The 21,558-nt window shown below is 34.7% G+C and overlaps 1 protein-coding gene across 4 annotated transcripts; it reads left to right on the forward strand.

Moving 5' to 3' along the window:
• Positions 1-169: 169 nt before the first annotated feature.
• On the forward strand, positions 170-21,472 carry LOC128677724 (angiogenic factor with G patch and FHA domains 1-like). 4 transcript variants are annotated; one of them, XM_053758761.2, is made up of 12 exons: positions 170-279; positions 417-682; positions 964-1,251; positions 1,591-1,749; positions 1,995-2,042; positions 2,127-2,493; positions 2,712-2,878; positions 3,301-3,429; positions 3,775-3,880; positions 4,160-4,370; positions 5,966-6,065; positions 20,791-21,472. In XM_053758761.2, the coding sequence occupies exons 2-12, from the start codon at positions 488-490 to the stop codon at positions 20,962-20,964; spliced, it is 1,944 nt and encodes a 647-aa protein (XP_053614736.1). In that variant the 5' UTR covers positions 170-279; positions 417-487; the 3' UTR covers positions 20,965-21,472. The 4 variants fall into 4 exon arrangements, with proteins under 4 accessions (XP_053614736.1, XP_053614739.1, XP_053614735.1 ...); XM_053758760.2 differs by having other exon boundaries at positions 206-682; XM_053758764.2 differs by lacking the exon at positions 2,127-2,493 and having other exon boundaries at positions 196-682; positions 1,995-2,070.
• The last annotated feature ends 86 nt before the right edge of the window (positions 21,473-21,558 follow it).

Genomic DNA, 21,558 nt, shown 5'->3' on the forward strand with positions numbered 1-21,558 from the left:
ACTTTTTTTATAAATAATGGGAATAGTTTGTTTATACAGAGTACTCCTATCCAATGTTTGTTATACAGAAGAAAATTATAGATAAAATAAAGCTCATAAAAGGTCTAGTAGTAATGCAAGTGCTTCATTGTTTAAGGTTGCCAATGTCAATCTAACTAAACCATACGTCATGTCAATACATCACAGAAAGTAAATAAAGAATTAGGTAGGTAGGTAGTACAGTGTTTAGTTCAATTCAGATATTCAGTTTTCTTTCTGTGATGTTTGTAAATGACAAAGGTTTATTTCAAATTATCTTTCTATAAATTTTTCTAAGGCACAAATTACAAAACTTATAAAATGTGTGACTGTGGACTGTGACAGTTCTCATAACCATAACCTAACCTATAAACTCCTACAAGTTATTTATTTTGCAGTCCTTTTTTTTCATTGTGATAAACAAACACTGAATTCACTTTGGAAGTTAACGAAGTTACACATCTAAAAGATGCAAGAAGAAACAGAAACAAATAAACATCAAGAAAACAGAAGAATAAATAAAAAGATTAAAATAAACTGGAAAAGAATCCGCTTGTCATTGAAATATAGGCCAGATGTACTGAAACTAGTTCTGAAAATGAAAAAAACTATTCACAAGAAAAAGATGTTGATATCACAACTTAAGTCTCAACTCAAATTATTGGTAAACAAAAACTCACTTTCATTGACTTATCATTTGCATTATTAGTTAGCAGAGAATGAAAATGAGAGATCTCTAATCTATTCTTAAACCCTACAGAAGGAAAGGTACTTTTTTAATGTACCCAACCTAATCCAAATTAATACAGGTTGAAATTTAGACAAAACCTAAAGTGATCAGCTTATTTATTTAATGGCTATGTTAACAAACAAATTGTCCTCGTATAGAATATTAATTATTGCATAATTTATAAGAATTAAACTGGTATATTACAATGATTTCAGATTAAATCTCAAGCTGTCCAGAGTGATTCGACAACACAAACAAACTTAAATAATGAAAATTCAGTTACAAATGATGAAGCTAAATCTGACGAATCTGTAAAAGTCAGTTCAATTGTAGAAGAAAACGAGGTAAAGGCATGGAGTTTAGAAAACAGTGGAGAGAATGAGAAGAGCATAGAGGATCAAGTAAAAGAAGTTGCTCAAAGTGCCCTGCAGCAGACTGGAATGGTTTATGTGGAATCTGCAGGCATGTACTATGACTACAAGACTGGCTACTATTATAATTCAGTGAGTTTTTAAATCCTCCATTATATATGTAGGTACTTACTATATTTGTGTAAAATTATGTTTTAATATCATTGTTATAGCAGTTGCAAACATTTGAAACAAAATATTTAAATTCTTTAAAAAAATATCTTTTCTAAAATCTTAAGAGAGTATAAGCATAAAATAATAACTAAATTAAATTTAAATAACGAAAAAATTTAATCAGCGTATTTTAGGCTTGACAGATATTTATTTAGATACAAAAGCACCACAAACAGTTAATGAACCATATACAAACAGTTAATCAACAAATATTTTTTTAAATATTTTAAAAATTTGATGATATGATAATATTTTCAGGAGCTAGGCCTGTACTACCACACAGACACTAATTGCTATTATTACTATTCTGATGAGAAGCAGACCTTTGTCTTCCACTCATACCCAGACAGAAGTAAGACAGGTACAAGTGCTGCCTTTGAAGCTCATGAGAGAAGGAAAGCCAGGAAACAGAGGAGAGTGAGTTCTTTTATTTGCATAACATACTTTATGGTAAGCTAGTGATTCCGCCCGCAGCAAAAATCACCTCAATACAATGCTCTGTTTTGATGTGAACGAAGATTTTCACATTCACATTTATAATATTAATATGGATATGTTTTTATGAGTAAAATATTAATCAACTACTATATTCCCCACTGGCTTTTCCAAATTTGCTAAATAGTTAAGGATAGTAAAGAAAAATAAATTGCATTAATTTTCAGGAAATGAAGAAAGAAGACATTGAAAGCCTGACGAAAACTTTATCTCAGGTTTCACTCCGTGGCCAAGTTGCCTTAGGTAAATAAAATGCTACCAGTCTCTCCTCAATACCAACACCAACTATTACTTTACAGGACAAAGAAGAGGGGCAAGGCAAGCATAAACGTCGGAAGATTTCCAAGAAGAAGCAAACTGAATCTTCTGTCAAAGGCGACAAGGTTGACAATGAGTTGAAAGATTTGAAAAATACTGATGAAAAAGAGGTGAAATCTGAAAATGTTGATACTATATCTCAGAAGGTTAATATCTTTAATGATGAAACCGGTACTAAGAAAGAAGATGGGACATCTAAAGCTGAAAATGGAGAATCAATAAAGAATTCTATTAGCAAAGAACAGTTGGAAGATGGGGAATGCAGTGACACAGATAGTGAAGAAGAAGACAACAATTCTGAGAAAGCCGAAGAATCGGATGCCAGCACTGCAACTGCTACTGATGATGGTAAATTTGGTTATTAGAGGCAAACAGGTTTAATTTTTGTATTGAGATCAATGGATAGCTATTTACTTAAATTTCTGACTATATAATATGCACTACACACTTCTTGGTATGTAATGCATTTTGTAACTTAATTTAAATTTACATTCTTTTTGACGTTTATATTCTTTTTATTCAGGTACATATTTCGTTTCGTACATATTAGGTTCTTCTCATTTCAGAATCTGTGGCAAAGCACCATCCGCCTTGCATGCGCGTGATCGTCCGAGAGACCAGCCTGCCGAAGCTGAAAGTCGGCAGTCTGTTCCTGGTGACCAAAGATGGCGGCACCGTCGGCAGGGAGGGCGACCACCACACCATTGTCATTAGAGATACTAATGTTTCTCGGGTAAAGATTTACTTTGTTTCTGACCCAGGGTTATGAACTATATATATTCCAAATTTCATAAAAATCGGCTCGGCATGCTTATGTGTGCGTGGATTGATATGGAAGTATGGATTTTAAAAAAACTTAAGTTATTTAAGGAGAAGAAAAGGCCGAAGAAGAGATGAATGGAGTATGTAAGGCATGATTTGGCCAAAAAGGTATTAAAGCATAAAAATATTTACTTCGTTAATATGTTCGGTTAACATCAGACAAAGAGAAGTGGAGGAGACTGACATGCTGTACTAACCTCACATATGTTTATCCCATCTGAAACTTTCAAATTGGATTTGCAACTGTGACGCCGAAACCTGGTATCAACAAAAAAAATATATTTTTTGATTGAACTTGCTGTGATTCGATTTTTAAATACTCTTTTGTTCCAGAATCATTTAGACATCAAATACGATGCCAAGAGGAATACTTACGTGGCCACAGACTTGGGCTCCAAGAACGGGACAATACTCAACGGAACACGCATGTCAGAGAGCCAAATCATCAGCCAGCCTTTAGATGTTAGTATTTATTTAATTCTCAAATCGGTTATTATTTCTATGTATTTAATTACGTACGATTTTGGCTTCAACCCTTCATCACATTATCTACTAAAAACCCGCATCAAAATCTGTTCACATCAAATCGAATATCTCGAATAAAATCGAATCGCATAAAGACAACGGAAAATGTCTTTGTTTTATTTTATGCCCATGCTAAAAACCGAAGCCAGGATTTGAAGATAGGTGACAGGAGGGGTCGCAAACTAATAAAATTTAACATATATTATTATTATTTTTGAAAATGTTAATACAGATAGGTGGAATAGAGATGTATAAAATAGTGACAGAAGTAAATGTTATTAGGTAATGCACGGCAGCACCATAGAGTTGGGAGAGACCAAGTTGCTGTGCCACATTCATCCCGGCAGCGACACCTGCGGCCACTGCGAGCCGGGACTTATCATGGAGAGTGAGTTTTGTTTTGTTTCATATCTTGTTTGTAATTTTTTTAATACACAAAGAAAATGGGAAGACATACTACGAATAAAAAGATACTTACAAAGGCTTTTTTAAATTTATCAAAGAGTTCATGACATGCTTTTCATAGACATATTTATTTATTTACGAAATTATAGCTCCTAAACTTTATTTGCAATAAGTAGCGATGAGAAATAGAAGAATTGGTTTTATCTATATATCTATATATACACATTATCGCCCCTCAAAACAACTCCACCCCCATTTTTAGGTCACGAGAAAGAAAAAGCCGCCGCGTACACTCGCACCTGTAGTGTACAGAAACAACACCAACTGGAACTGGCGCGACTCAAAAACAAATACGCGCCAAAACCGCTGCTCGCCATAGAGGAGACGGAATACAACGACAGGGCGCAGGTGCGGAGGGAAACTGTGGGCTCGTCGCATCACTCCGAGAAGACCATGAGCAGCAATCTTGATACGTTAGTATTTCATTATCAACTAGCGACCTATGTATAGTGTAACTTTCGCTATTTAAATCTCACCAGTCGATTCGCAGTGAGACGTACTACATAACCAATCACAGTGCGCCATTGTGACACACTGCAATTTGATTGGTTCGCTGCGTGTCGCTTCGGGTCGATACGACAGTGAGAAGTGCAAACGCGCACTATGCCCTCTGATCTGGCTTCACACGGATCATTTTTATATGTCTGAAACAAATTGTATAAATAACAGTGCAGACTTCATCAAAATCAAAGTGGTTCAAAAGAAAAAAGCTTAGAGACAGACAGATGCGGAGGGCGACTTTGTTTTATACTATGTAGTGATAGTGGTCCACATCTCACATTCTTACGGATACCTTCGGACGGGCACAGAAAACGATGCAGGCCTAAGCTTAGATGGTTGGATGAACTGAACAGATACACGTGGAAAGAGAATGGGGAGGCTTTTGCCCAACAGTGGGACGTGCTGTTAGCTAGAAAAAAAAGTGATAGTGATTATTTGGTGGACACCAAGGCCCGCTTGCATGTTTATGGGGTAAATATAAGCCCACTTGCATGTTTATAGGGTAGGCTTTGTCAATGTCAACAAATATGCTTTTGTAATATCCAGCTAGACTTAGCTAGTGGTACATAGTTTTCTCGCGACAAACGGTAGTCGGTTTTTCGTTTTCGTTTCATTTTGGTCCTCTAGTACCTAGTTACAAATAAAAAAACTTGAAAACACAATTCGACACGATATTATATTTTACTATACGATTTACATATATAGAATTTTATTACAACACCACATTTTCCCGGGATGAAAGGTATACTCTTTACTATGTACCTATGTGTAATTTCAAAAAGCATTATAGAATATTTTTTCACAAACGAAATCTTTGTATTTTATGCAAAAACCCATTTTATATTTGAATATTTTTTCACACCCACAAAAAGATAACAAAAGAGTGTGAAAAATTACAAATTCAAATTCAGAATTTTGCATACAATAAACAGGAACGATTCGATTGCTCACCAAAATCTCAAAATCATATTCCAAAGATAAAAACCCGCAAAAGGAAAAAGAGCCGTGTCCAGACGAAATAAAAACGTGAAACATTAGCGAAGACTTAGAGTGAGAATTGACTATAAAGCGCACATTCTTTACCCATGAACTCTTGCTAATGTATGCTTTAGTTACTGTTTATATATTCGTAATAAACAAGTTTATTATAAAAAAGTAATTTTAGCCTCAAGATTTTATTTTTGTCACAGATATATTGTTTCATTCAAGTAAACCGTTGAGGATTTTCGTCGTTGAGAGCCGATCCTAGGAACTGAATTGACGAGAAACTTTAACTCAGTAGGACAAGCGGAAGTAGGTAAAATTTAACTTGCCAGATTTGATTACGTACATCGGGTCAGGTGAAACTAAATAAAAGCTTAGGTATAGTAGAGAATATACTCATACTTTCAGGAATGCAAAACTATGAGGAGCGCGTTCCGTTAAAATTTGACTCAGTGAGCAATGTCCTGTCAGGGTTGGGCTGTAAAGTGTTAAAAAGTAATTGACGTGTTCTTTTTCGGGACAGGTTTATACCGGCCGAGAACAAAGGGTTCAAGCTGCTGCAGAAAATGGGTTGGTCCAAAGGCGAGGGCCTCGGCAAGGACGGACAAGGAGACGTCGAGCCGGTGAGTACTTACTAGTTATAAGTGGAGTCATTTTCTGAATATGTATCTCACTCTATCTATTTCTCTTGATTTTAGTCGCATTTTCAGCTTTGACAGAAGAAAACTGGGGTCCGTGTAAAAGCCTTTAAATTTGAAAGATTCAGCGCTTATTATTTAAACGGCCTGACAACAACCCTCTTTGACTTCTATTAGCTGTCAAGGCTTTATGTCCTTTAGACATTCTCGCCTAGTATGACATTCATGGCAAGATACGAAGTGGTGCTATTCCATGGCGGGAACTACACGGTTAAAACTGAGTATTTAAGAATGGTAATATGACGGGAATGGATTCACGGAACGAAACTCAGAAAAAATAAGAATAGTATTTACTCAATAGTTATCTCAGAATCATCCTTTGCACTTTCTTGCTGTTTTCAGCAATATGTACACATATATTGTTGATAACAGCAAGAAAATGCAAAATGCAACAGGAGATCAGATCGGCGAACGAATGGGGATTAATTAGTAGTGTAGTATGTTAAAATTTACACACAAAAATATTTCAATAAGTGCACTAATTTCCGATGAAACTTTAATATCTTCGAGGCAATATTTCCAATCTCAATTCCCCAGACCATTATCTAAACATCGCTCAGAATGGCAATATTTCGTCACGTGTGCACAAAAAAGCTTACAAATTGATCAAGATATGATGCATAATAACAGCACTCCTTTATTTGCATCATCAGCCGGTCTGTAGGTCACGCGGCCTTACCTGCTCATTTAAAACAATTTGCTCACTCTTTCTTTTTCGGTCGCCCGCGTTAGACCGCCATTACTGCCCAGACGAATTCGGCAGTGTGCACATTGAAGCTTCAATATTAGATAATATAATTCAGAAATACAGCTTCAATATTATAATTCAGAAATACAGATTCGGTATCACGACTTTATAAAAAACAAAAATAGCACTTCTGGCATTATCGGGAAAACCATTGTTTAAATGCGTTTATATCGGCATTTTGCAAAACATAAAAGATTTGTTCGGAACAGCTTACCCCACTTGTCTGCCTCAACCCCGCGTATCGTCACACAAAAAGAGAAATGGCAATAATACTTTTATTTTTTGTATTTCGAGTACAACATAGATATCGCCATTACTATTAGGTGCCATAGGGAAAAAAAGACCAATACTTGTAAGTAGATATAAAGTATACCTTTGTTCCTAGTTGATTTCTGATTCACCAATTTAACGTTTAAAAATAAAACTACTCCATTAAAAAATAAAGCAAATTGGGCAAATTTATAAATATCTGTTTTTATTTGGAAAGGTAAAAAAAAAATAAAAGGTGCACACTCTCCGTTAATTTGGTTCAGCTTGATGGAGGCAATTAAGTTTGCTGAGTCATGAAAATATGCTGCGAATCGAATGCTTAAACATTATTATCATCTTTCTTCAACCATAATTATTATTAAAATCACTCAAAATGTACCTTTAGCAATTAGGGTACGTATAACATCGTAAAATTTTACCAAGAAATAAAGAAAAAATATCTCTTAAAGTAATAAAACGCCTGTCCTTTCTTAAGTTATTGTCCAAATGAAATAACAAATCGTCAACCCACAACTTAAGTTAGACATTAAATCTTTTATACGTCTTCCAACCTTTTTGTATGCACAGCACTTTACACAAAAAACATAAATATCAAAGACAAACATCATAAAGTTGCCCAAATTTAATAAAATGCAAGAATAATCAGTCATTTGTCGTCTTTACAAATGTATTTTCAAAGCAGACAGCTACGTATTTGAGTCAATGTGTTACGACCATAGAGATTGTATAATATTTTGTTTCTACAATAGAGCGTGAGCAGAGCATTAAAGAAAGCATAAATAGAGTATAATTTTCATAACATCAAAATAGTTTCGTTCGTCAAAAATTTTGGTTATAAGAATGTATTCTTAACAACAAGTAACATTTATGTTACTTGTTCGCCCCAACCCTCATCCTCATATTTATTTTTAGTGGGGGCGAGGAAAATAAATTTCACGTTTACACGTGAAATAATTTTCAGGAAACTATTTCCACGCACTAGTATCGTAATGAAAATTAAACAGTTTAAATTTTGAATAGGAAAAAAATAAGGTCCTTACCGCAGCTAAGATTTTTAAGAATTATATCTTCTTTATCCTTGATGACATTTTAATTTGACACAAAAATAATCCTTAGTTACACAGCGCTCTTTTTTATTTAAATATTTAACATTAATTCAATAGTTATAATTTGTGTTTTTTGTATCAAATCTTTTAGATACATAATACATAAAAATAATATTTTCTCCGCAGCAAACTACTTATAGTATAATAGTAGTTCGTTGGTAAACATATGCGCATCTTCTCTAGGTTATAGTTACTCTTAATGTTTTGTACGCTGCTTCACTGGACTATAGGTATTTACCTCGGGACGCGTGTCATCAATCATCTTGTACAAGGATTTTGCTTAATAAGATCTTTTGCATTCATACGTCGAGGCACAATCGTTGCATATAGTTAATGCATGAGGTACATTCCGGTACAGTTTGTGTAAATAGTAGTATCATTTCTAACGTACGATGTAATTCTATATTTCAAGTTTGATTCATTAGCGACCCGCCCCGCCTTCGCAGGGGTGCAAATCATGCATACATTTAAACCTTCCTCCTGAATCACTCTATCTATTAAATAAACCCGCATCCAAGTCGCATAATTTTAAAGATCTAATACATAGGGACAGTGAGAAGCGACGTGTTTACTACGTAAGTATTTATTGTAATTTTTTATTTCATTAAAAACAGGTATTTGAAATATTGATATTTTGTTCTAATTGCGTTAATAATTTATTTTAGAAAGAACACACCACACTCTCATTTTACTTCAGATAAGAGAAAATAAGAATACTTTGTGTTTCTATAATATTGCTACTGATATTATAAATGCGACAGTTTATGAGGAGGTAACTATATAAAAGATTGATTACCTACTACATACTATTCCTAATTGAATATAGAAAGAAACAGCTAATTGGCAGTTAGAACCATATTTTACTAGAGCAAATGCAATTTGAGCATTATAAATATAGAATACTAAATTTATACTATTCTTTTATGCTTTATTCCTTTTAAAATTGAAAACCGGCAACGCGCTGCGGAAAATATCACTGCGACTGTACATTGAATACATATTTGGAAATAAATCCTTCGTAGTATAACTGTGAAGCATTCCCTTTTGTTTGTTATTTATGCTGTCACAACAAAATTGCTAATCAGATCGAGACTGGATGGACGAGAGCGATGTGCGCTGAAAACTAAAAGAGGAAAACAATTTGCATACCTACCCATTCTGATTCGACTGCCAAATGTTTACATCGGCCTTTATACAGTCAATATTTGAAGTTACTTTGCTTGGACTTCTATGCTGCGGTAATAACGGCGAATTTTCAATAATTTTGGGAAGGTTGATGTGCTGTTGTTTACAAAATATGATAGTAAAAGATATATTTTTATATACCGAATAATACATAATGACATATATGTCATTATTGTATTGTTTCTAAGAAAGAATTCACACCTCCAGACATTTCAGACAGGCCGAGCCATGCAGTCACGTTGTTAATGAAGATAATCCAACGCCGCATGAAAACAATTTAAATTCCCCATACCCGTTACTCACTACCGTACGAGAGCATAAATCACGTAGACTAGTAGCACCGATTAAAATCAATAATGCGATACAAGCTGAGATAAGCTCACACACCGGCGAGCACCGTAATGACACATAATACCATCCTACACACACCGCTCGTTGTCCGGTAAAATATGATGTGCAAAATACAGCCGGCGCAACATTGTTGCAAACTGCGGCTAGGGACTCCATCCGCGGCTCTACTTTTTTTTTTATAATTTTTTATTATTATCACAATTTTTTTTGCATTGCGTATTCAATAGGCACTTCATAAAATTTGACCATGTGTCCATGACGGCTTTTGAAAGTTGCTTAAAATACCTATTTGAATTTAAAAACAGTCGCAATGAACGAGAAGTTTGCCCGCGAACGCTGAAATCATATGCGATCTTTTTTATCATTCATTCGTCATTTTCATCCTTTTTTATCAGTCGAGTGTTTTACTTTTATAACTATCAACATAAGGGTGAAATTTTCACGGGAAACTTTGGGCCGCCAGTGGAATTATATATTACTAGCGGCCAGTCATAAAACATAAATTATAAACCTAAACCTTCCTCAGGAATCACGCTATGTATTGGCGCTATGTATTATAATATGTAGTAATATACACCCTACATAAAAATATAGACATAAGAATTTCTGTCTGTAGTGTGGTCTCCTGACGCGGACTCGCAAGCCACAGCATTGCTCGGCGGGGCTGACACTCGATAAATGACTAAATTACCTTGGAACTAATACCGGTAATATGCTGGGAGGCTATTAAGTCCAGACTCTTTTCATCATTACTCCTTAATACGGCCCCGGCACACCCGGGCCCGCAGTAACAAATGATTGGCCGTGTAATGAGTTTATTGCGCTTGCCTTTTGATGAACTGCCGGAAAATTTGCTAGTTATTATACTGAGATTAGCGGTATTTAAATTTATTACATTGTTGACACTTTTTTTTGCTTACTTAAATTTTGTTCATTCATTAGGTAAGCCATTACTGATGCAGATTAACTAAATCAAAGAAAGAAACCATTTTAAAAATTAGCTTAAAAGGTATGGATTTCTTAGTAGAGACAAAAAATTCTGTAGCAGGGAAATAGGTATATTATTTACTATTTAATTGTACTATATTCTCGATTCCAATGCTAAAAGGATCCTAAAAATGACTCTGCATAAACATTTAACAGCGTAGTTGTATGAGTTGAGTTTCTCTAAATATGGATTTTCACTTGAGAGCTGCAAAGTTCTAGTGTTATTTAAACAAAATGCAAACACTGGTGTCAGTCAGGAAAACTACAGTCGTGGATTTGTGGTGCTTTCATGTGAAAGTAATATATTATTTTGCTCGATGTCGAGCAAAATAATATATTTACCTTCGTTTCAGTTTTGAAACAAAAAATGTTAAGACCGATTACAATTATAATGTTAAGACAATGCATACTCTAAATTTTCACTCTATCAAGAACTTCATCATCAGGATTTTCATCAAAACGAAACAAAATTGCTGCAATAGTTAAAATAAGTACTAATAAAAAAATAAGTACTTATTCTAGGCCATAAAAATGTCTAGGAACAGGTTTAAAAATCCAAAATATGTAAAACTCAACAGACAGACACAAATAGCAAAGCCAAAACTATTTAGTATTTAGTAGTATAAAAATGAGAAAAAACATAATTAACATTGATTCACATTATTTTTATTATAGGTATACCGCATGTAAACGCATTCATTTCAATAGTGGTGTTGGCCGTCGTGCATTTCCACTAGCATGCGCGTGTCGACGCATCTCACCAACCAAACACGCAGAGTGTTGTGTCAATGTCAACAATTCAACACGGGACAAAATATATGGTCACAGTTGTAGTTATGATAGTAGTAGCAGGGATACATGGAAAGAGCGTAGAAGAGGCCTTTGCCCAGCAGTGGATCTTGTTGTAGACGCACAGACAACGAATGAACCTGTAAGATAATCTTGTTATCTTTTAAAGTACGGTAGTTTAAACCCATTTTTTTCTAAATTAAACAATTACTACTATTCATTTCGACTACAGCCATCAAAGTCGCATTTAGTTCTTTTTACAACTCTTAATATATAAATTGAAATATGACAGCTTGTCTCTTCTTCTTTATCAAGTTGCAGTTTTTTGTTACCATTTATAATCAGTCAAGATGAGCGACACGAATACCAAGAAAAAATATTAAGAATTTGATACAATGTTGCAAAATGTTATGATATTTCATTTTGTGTGCATGTCGCTTTACGTATTAAATTTTATACCTTATTCCGTCGACTTTAAATGAGTACATGAAACGAACGGGAAGTTTGTATTTTTCAACACCCGCCTCGGCCCACGCTCACTATAAACTTTATTTTTGGTCTTAGCAAAACGCGAAGTCTTAAAAATCCACCCTTTTCGTATTCTCACTGAAATAGCCTTTTAACCGGTCGGAGATGAAAAAAAAAAACATTTGAGTAAACGTTAACATCAATCTCGAAGAGCGTCTGGGCGCATTTTTATTTTCCGACAACAGGTTTAAATTATATTTTTTGGTCGACATTTTTTTTTAAATCTTGATGGTGGCCGGTAGCACAGTAGCCGGACGATTTTAATAAATGGGTAATTTACCGCGGCCGCATAGGTCAAGTCGTTTGAAATTTAACATATTTAATTCGAATACTTATGTAAAAGTAATTCAGCATAGATAATGTGTGTGCAGTCCTAGTAAGTGTGAACATTATTTTAAAAATCATCTATTTTTATAACTCTGCGACCCTTTGAAATCTCTGAAAGAGATAAAAAATAGTCAGATTTTTTAATAAGTTGACATTTTAATTGATTAATTAAAAATAAAAATAACTTTGTTAAATTTATGGGGTCCAAATCAGCGCATCGACATGCCACATACATACATAATCTCATCGATCTCATCATTGTCGCGGTTGATTTGCGGGTAGATTGTGATATTCCCTTTGTAGCATTGAATACGACGCGGGCGCAACAATGTTGCTCGTGGCTTACGTCGATTTGAAAACTTATTAAAATAATTACTTACTCTCCATACGCCAGCTCAGATAAATTACATTTCGAAATTGTTTTTAATACTCATAATCAGAGTAAGGAGCAATCTCGAGTGGGTTCTCCCTCCATTTCTCTTTCTCCTTTGTAATACCTAATTTATATCTTATTTTACTTTTCATCAATAAACCTTCTTCATTTAACGCTTCATGAGAGCACTAATGTTGTCTGAACTCCGCCTTAAGTATTTTAACACAGTATGTATACCTAGACTAAAAACTAGATTTACTTACCTTTCAGCCTTTAGCCATATTTGTTTCGAAATGCAGCGATTTTCAATGCAATAGTTACACATTACTGGTAATTTCTTAAACAGCCCACACCCTGCAATCCGAGGACCCGACAGACAGGATCAAAATATGTATAATGGTATAAAATTAATGACATAGAGTTTTTCCTTGACATGGATATAAATAGATACGGATACAATGTCTTAAATACACACTTGCCTAATAATTTAATAAATGTGAATCTGTATTTTTTTGTCAAGAACCAAAAACAAAATGGAATCAGAAAACTTACCTAACTATTAAATTAGTAATTAAATTATTTCTTTTGAAAAGTCAAATCAAAAACTAGAAGTTTAACATCGCGCATATCTAAAACATATGTTTTGTCATTGTTATAACTCTATTTTTCTGTGCTCTATTGACTAGCAATGATAGTCGTTCTTTTATAAAAGGTTAAAAAATACGTTGCAATAGGTTTTGTAATTGTAAAAAGTTTGTAATTATATTAGTTAGGCCAATTTAGTTATCTATTTCCGAAGTTGAGCTGTGACCCAGCTCAGCAACATTGTATGGTCGATTTGCTAGCGCACGCCTACTAAAGTGAAACGCAAGGAATCCTTTATAAAGGAGATACCACAGTCGCCCTTGGCGCTGCCACGTCCGTGCTGGCGAGCACATGGACTGAACATTGTGACAAGTACAGTCGACAGCACATCAACCTATCCAAATTAGCACATACGTCGCTATTACCACTCCATATAGATCCGTGTAGGCAGGGTAACTTGACATGGGGTTGACTGCTCATATAATGAAGTGACAGCACAATTGAAGTTAGCATTCTAAGTTGTTTTGTGTTGCTATAAGATAGAAAGTATTTAGATTTCTGCAGTGCAGTTTGTCTCATATAAGGCATAACATAAAAACTGTATATTTCATTCGCGGCTTTGACACCCCGAACCCCAGGGACCGCTTCAATAATCCTTTAAATTTAGAACATTTGGCTATGGTTTTATGCTGTCGTATCCTAACCGATAAGGCTTCTCGTCACATAGTAGCCTCGTACGACATCCAGAATATAATGTTGGCTATTCTATTAGTTAGATACTTACAGTGATGGTAACGTTTGAGTAAATTAGGGATTAAAGTACTCTTAATTCGAACTTACCTATACATAGTGGTATTTAGCGATGAATTTATTTTATTTGACCACACGGCAGACATAATTTGAGTCTAAAAACTGCCTAGGTATTTCTCCATTTATCTGTATATTTGTTAGATACAATACTTCTATGTATACTGTCTTTTTTTTTCAAATAGAGTCGACAATCGTGTTTCCCATTTGTCAACATAATTATTATTTAATGATTACTAATTAACTATTTTGAAACGATTAATTTGAAGTTTAAGTATGTATTATTTAAGTACAGGTATTATGGATACATTAAAATATACATAAAATTTTATAAACAAACTACCAGACCTCAGGATTTTAAGTTCCATAAAATGTTAAGTTAGGCAATTTCACATTTTAGTATATCGCTTTCGGGCAACACTGTAAACTTTTTATGTAGCAAGATATTTCGTAACCAAAAATACTTTTAAGATGTTTTTAACAGTCAAAGAAGGTCATGATAATATGAAGATGTTCTTGATAACCTTCGTAATGGGTGAGGTTGAAGTACAGTGAAATTATTTTGTACTTAAGTTTTAGTCTAGCAGACAAAAATAAATTTAAATATTACCATTACATTAAGCTGTACCATGTTTGAAATGTACGAGCAATTTGTAGGTACAGTAATATTATGAAAAGCCTTAGGTTTCCTTGAAGCCCCGAGTCCTTGCCAAGAGATAAGCCTCAGACGATTGGTACTTAATAGCAAAACAGAAACAGTTGGCCGCTCGCGTGTCCCCATCAGCATACAAATTGCACGGTTTATGACCGGTGCACAAATGCATGCCCCCGCTGACGAACATGCAAATATTCTGCAACCCGCCGATTACTGGCAAACACGAGCAGAACTCATTCCACTATTTTCACACAGGCGACGCTAATGTTCCCATTACTACAACAGTCGACACATAAAAAATGTACAGACGAAACAGTAAAAAGCTAGATAAACCTCATGAGCCGCCAGTAACGGATATTTCAGGCCACATATCGGCGTGTTTACTCACTTAAGGGGACTCGTGCGTATAAATATGGCCGTAAACTTTCGATTTAAATGACCGGGGCCTACGTTGAGAACGTTTCAGACGGCTGGCAGCGTGGCCTTCGCCCGAGAATGGCCTAAAGGACCGTCGGAATCGTCTCGCCCGAGTGATATTACAGATTACAATATAAAATACACCAGTACTAAACTGATAATGGGACATGATAATGTTTTGGTTTTACGCTTATAAGGTGAACGTAGCTACGCATACAGTCTGCGGTGCATATGAGTCTCTCTAATTTGTTTGGGAATGTGATTTTGTTGCGATTCGAGTTTATCGGTAATATCTTTGGCAGTTAGAAGTTGTGACAATAATAACACAATATAAACTATGAATAATATAAAATATAAAAAGTGATTTGTAACAGGCTGGATACCTGCATTTCTGATACACCAGTATCCACTCTCTGGATACCTGATCCATCCATCCATTCTGGATACCTGATACATCAGTATCCACTCATTTCACATTTCACCTATGGAATTCCCAAATTTACTTACCAAAGAATCTGTAAAATTTCACAATTCTACGAGTAGTTTCGTAACTGCGTTACTATTTTCCAATCAGTCAGTCAGCGTCAAATTTTATGTATGTGTATGTGTGTAGGTACCTACTTTTATATATTTAAATAAATTTCAATAAATGCATATAATAGTTTTGGCTTTAGTAGTGGACGTGCTCGTTCTCCGCGTGAACTGCGGTTGGAAGCCCAAGGCTTGTAAGGCGAGACGTCTGGGAATTGCTGCTAAATCTTACAATATTTCTGCCATTTTATTTTCTGACTTATTTAGTGTATTTTGTTTCAACTAACTAAACATCAATTTATCACATTTAACTGACTTGAATATAACCTGGAATAACACATAAGGTACTTTTTATCCCTAAATTCCCACAGAAGCGAAGCCCCGGGGCACAACTAGTATACAATAAAATGCATATAATAATGAATATGCGTTTTGCGTATAATTTAAATTGCAGTGTTGATAAACATATTTGGGACGTGTGGTCTGCTCAAGTACTTCCATCCTCTATCTAAGTGCATCGAGTCGGCTTGCAAGCGCGCCCGCCTTGTCTTTATTGTGTTTTATGTCCATATTAAGATACAGATTATTACAAAGTTTTATTTGCAGCGTGGTTTACTTTGTGTATGACTCAAAAACACTGAGTAACGTAGGACGATATTTTTGTATCCTTTCTTTTTTAGTGGCAGTTGTCTGTCAAATAATTTATATTGACTTCATTATGGATTTATGTAGTCTGATCTCCAGTTGAAGTGGCTTATACAAATAGGTGCTTTACTTTCTTCTACTATTCAATATATTTATTTATAAATAAAACACCTGTCAATATATTTCGACTACTTAATATTATTTTGGGTGGTAACAGATCGGAATGAATCAACATCGCATCATAAGAATGAATAAGTACCTATATACGAGTTTTTACTTTCTGAAATCTGTTCCGTGACGGATTTTTTGTGGGTAAATCCTATTTTTTAAGATATTTAGTTCCGTATGCTCAACTTCTAAGCAAGTAGGTATTAGTGGTGCTCCGGAGATCCGCTACTGTGGAAATTTAGATTTTTATCCATACTAATATTGTAAAGAGAAATAAAAGATTTGTATTTTGTAATGAATAAACTTAAAAACTACTGGGCCGGCCGATTTTGATGAACTCTGACAGAGACAGACGTACCTTAGTAACATAGGATACTTTTTTATTCTAGTTTTACCCGAGCGAATTTAAGTCTGTACGGGTAAGTATAATATATAATAATCCTTAATCATTACGTTATCAAAAAATATGGGTTCAAATTCGTTCAAAGAATTTGGTTATTAACATCTCTGGAATAACCTGAGATGTTAGTAATCAAATTATTTATACTAAGTATGCCGTGTGTAGTAGTAGTATGTAGACTGTGAAGAAGAAAAAGTATAAAAGCGGACCTTGTGCTTTGACGCTTATGGCTGTGGAAGTAACCGGGTAAACGCGCCTATAGTCCCGAACTTAGTGAAACACGATAATGACGGGTGAGATTTTTGCTTGTTTATATTAAAATATTTGTATTCGTACTTTCATGATAACCACGAAAAGGCTCATTTTACATCAGTTTATGCGGGATTATTTAAAATTTGTAATAAGACTGTGTACTAATGTATTAGCTATATCATGTTATAAATTAATCAAAACGTCCACTAATCAGAAAAAGTAATTATTAATTTCAAAAGTTTTAGAACCCAGATGCTGTTGATGAATTAGTAGGAAAACCCAGTGATTAATATTGATATTGTCTGGAATTTTCCCACGTACCTACCATGAAAAGTATACAAGCGTCGCTTATTAGATTATCTGTTAATGTTATAATGTTAATGTTAATCTGTTTTTAATATTTGTCTAATAAAGTAGCTGCGCGCCCGGGGTTTCGCTCCCGTGGGAATTTCGGGATAAAAAGTACTTTATGTATTATTCCAGGTGATATTCTACCCGTGTTCCGAATTTCATAATAATCCGTCCAATAGATTTTATGTGCGTAACAAACAAACAAACATACATACACACATACATCCTCCCATTTTCCCATTCCCCCAACTTTCGCATTTATAATATTAGTAGGATTATTGTGTTAAGAGTAGAAATACATAAAATAATAGAATAACCCGTACACTGTATACAAGATTTTCCTAGAATTTGCAGTAGCGTTAATCTGCTCTGCAGAAGTTGTGATCCGAGGCCATGGCTCCTATAGTTGTCAGGAAGCTGAGTACTTACGCATCCGGCTACCACGGCTCTTGCTCGTCGTTTAGGGCCACACATAGGCGCCATTTTATTCGGAGTTTCGTTACTCCTGGCGGTCGTGGTACTGTCTACCATATGTCTGATAAAAGACATGATACTATAAAAAAATCCTAAGAAACCGAACCGATTATGTAACGATAATATGACACCAATAACCGCAAACAGAAAATTATATGCAGATGTGATCCAAGAGAGAATACAAACGATCTGCATTCAGTCGTCAAACTTCACGACAAATAATTTATTTTTTTATGTTCACAACTCATAGCAACAGCCTAGATATTGACGACCTATTCTAGTCAACGAACCCTATTATAAAACAGTTTTATGCAATTTTAATAAATGTTATTCATAAACAAGGTACTTACAATTTTGATCGACGTAGCTATTGTTCGTTTTGGCCAACAAATTATTCATGCGGTGTTGTCATGTCAAATGACAGGTATAAGACTCAATTAATTATGCATAATCTGGCAAAAAAATCACGGTGACTCAGACGGAACTTAGAATTACTGTGGCGCTCGGATTATATCTCAAAATATTGCCCTGAAGGCCGATGCACACCTCTGCGATCATAGTGGCTCGCGGTTTTTCCGGTTTCTTCCTATATAGAACGTTGGAGCAGAGGGTCCTTTTTCTCCCCCACTTCACACGGTTTTCGATGTCCTTGGTTGTTCATAGGCACCCATATCATTGGTAACCTAAGGCCAGGACTTTGGATTGCCTCTTCCAGTACCTCTTCTATTGTTGGATGCAAATGTGATACACACGTCCACCTAGGTCTTAGATTTATAAATAATTTATTATATTTATTTGTCCTTAGTTTGCAATTACTTTAAAACCTGTGTATGCGTTGAATTGCTCAGTCAAGTTTCAGGAGCAGGACTTTTCATTTAAATAGTTTTCAAATAAACAATCCCATCCTATCGACTCATCATCATATCACGAAAAATCACCTGCCGGACATAGGTTTCAACACACTTTACGAACCTCTAATTGTCCAAATTAAGTTTACTATGTGAAGCACATAGGTACTTTATTACATGCATGTAATGCATGCTGTCATACTTTGTCCCCAAAAAACAAGACCATAGAAGGAGTTGTTTTTACCCAGTCTACGATTTCGCGCCATAGTATAGGACAGGAAATCTTGACTTCCGCCGTCTAGGATGTTAACCCTAGACAATGAATCGCTAATAAAATACTGTCCGTCTGTCGTTAAAAGTAATGGGTGCGTAGCTGCTGCGATGGTCCATTCCCATTTGAACTCCTTACTGCAATTCCTCGGCAACTTCTAAGAAAATGTTATTTAAATGCATATTAAAACTAAACTTTCCCAAAAAATCGCAAGTTTTGACGTATTGATACAATATGCTTTTTCGTAGCTGGTTATGAACAACGGGTTAGGAAAATGAAGAAATTTTCCTTCTTTGTACACTTCTTTGTTTCCTTCTTTGTTTTGTGCTACAAAGCTATTTAGCTTAGCATATTTAGCTAAATAAGAAAAACATGTTATTGGACCAAAGCATTATTTCTTTCTAACAGCTTTGGACAGGGAACTTGAACAGGAACTGACTACTTCGTGCATTCTTTTCGATTTTATTTTTTTTTTTCATTCCATCATTCAGTAAAGCGTGCATGCAATTCTTTACTTGTTCTTCTTGTGAAGGTTTAGACTCGGGGATACAACAGGAACACACCTTAGACGCCATTTATGGTCCACTGGCAATGCACTGTTTACATGTACGCGTATGTGCTACAAATTGGGTGGTGTTTTTGTTAGAATTCTTAGACGGTGACGAGAGGGGACTAGACGCAGAATATCTACCAGAGCTACTGTGTAATGTACTCGTATCGTCTGGCTTAATCATTTCAGTGCCTGTCCAGATGCGCACGCGCTTATTTTAAAACTGCGACGTAAAGTTTCATAACAATTCCATCCGACATAGCGTGTATTTTGTTAATATTCTCTTTTATATCTTTAGTAAATTAAAACTTTCATATTTTACATGAAATCATATTAAAAGTTTATCTTTCTTTATTTTTTGTTATTTGTTATTAACGTAAAAAAGACGACAGGCTGAGGCTTTAACTCTATTTCAAATTTATAACTTATTTTTTGTAAATTGTCGTGTTTCTACGAATGTTGAAATAAATCTGTTGATTTTGCGCTGAACGCTTCTCATCATTTTCCTTGTTTACTTAATTTCTATCACAAGTCGAAGAGGAAAAATATAAAAAAAAAACAAATATTTACTATAGAAGATGCGTGATTGTGCGTCAGTGGAAGCTCTGTAATGTAAGGATCACGACTAGCAAATTGATAGAAATAATTATTTATTACGGAGTATTATATCACCTTCATTGATGAAAATTCAACATGCCGATGTTCTGTACTTTACAAACTCTTTCTATGTTATGTCTCCATTTCGAGGATTCAAAGGTTTAAAGATCTTTATTGGTCATAAAAATTACAATGGTATTTCACTTACTGAGATAACACAATTAAATCTTAGTATAGTTATTTATAATGAGCATTCGGCTATCAAAAGTAACAAAGCAAAAATGTAGGTTTCACTTTTTATAGCTACACAAAATTGTAAACACAATAGCTATATAATATTTACAAGACACAATTTACCCCCGTAATCTGCAACTCAAATATTTTATTGACTGTCTGTCTCAGAAAATACATATATTATCTAATCATTTGTTTCAGATACCACTAGTCAACAACGAGGGTAAAACAGGCCTCGGTGCGCCTACTGCCCCGGCGCCAGCGCCCAAGAAGTACAATGCCCTGGGCAAAGCGACCATACACCTCGCCAGCCGGAGCAAACTGCTTAAACCTGCAAAGGCTTTTCAAAATCAGGAAGAATCCGATGAGGAATAAATCGGCGAAGCAGTCAACAGCATGTCAAGTGGACCTTTGCGCTACGATAATAGGGACGAGTTTGCAGTGAATTTGCATAAGTTGATGTGAGGTGATACTGTACATTGCTTAGATTTTTAAACAAGCAATGTACCTCGTCCAATGGCGTAGTGCCTGCTTAATGTGAACGGAAAAGTTCGTTCATATAGTGTCTTGATGAAGTTTGCATGTAAGTGTAAATACTTTGTAAATATAGGTACGTTACGAAAGATTGTAAATTAATTATTTGAGCGCATTTTTCAAAAATGTTGATAGTCCGAACTTGATTTGTAATGAATAAAAATATTAAGTAAATCATGAACAACGCATGTTTGACAATACTATAGCTACTCGTAATTTTATTTTCCAAAGTATTCATGTTACTGAAAAACTGTTACTGAAAAGTAATTTTATTGTTGCTAACATTTTCCACAGTTTTATTATTTATTGTAATCTTTAACAGATTATATTATACAAAAAAATCATAAAATCTTTCATTTTGTTAATGCAAATATTATGCGCACATACTTTGTGTAAAAAAAGTAAAAAATAAAAAGGAAATTAGGAGTAAATAAT

This window comes from Plodia interpunctella, chromosome 18 (assembly GCF_027563975.2).
Source record: "Plodia interpunctella isolate USDA-ARS_2022_Savannah chromosome 18, ilPloInte3.2, whole genome shotgun sequence".
NCBI classification, from domain to species: Eukaryota; Metazoa; Arthropoda; class Insecta; order Lepidoptera; family Pyralidae; genus Plodia; species Plodia interpunctella.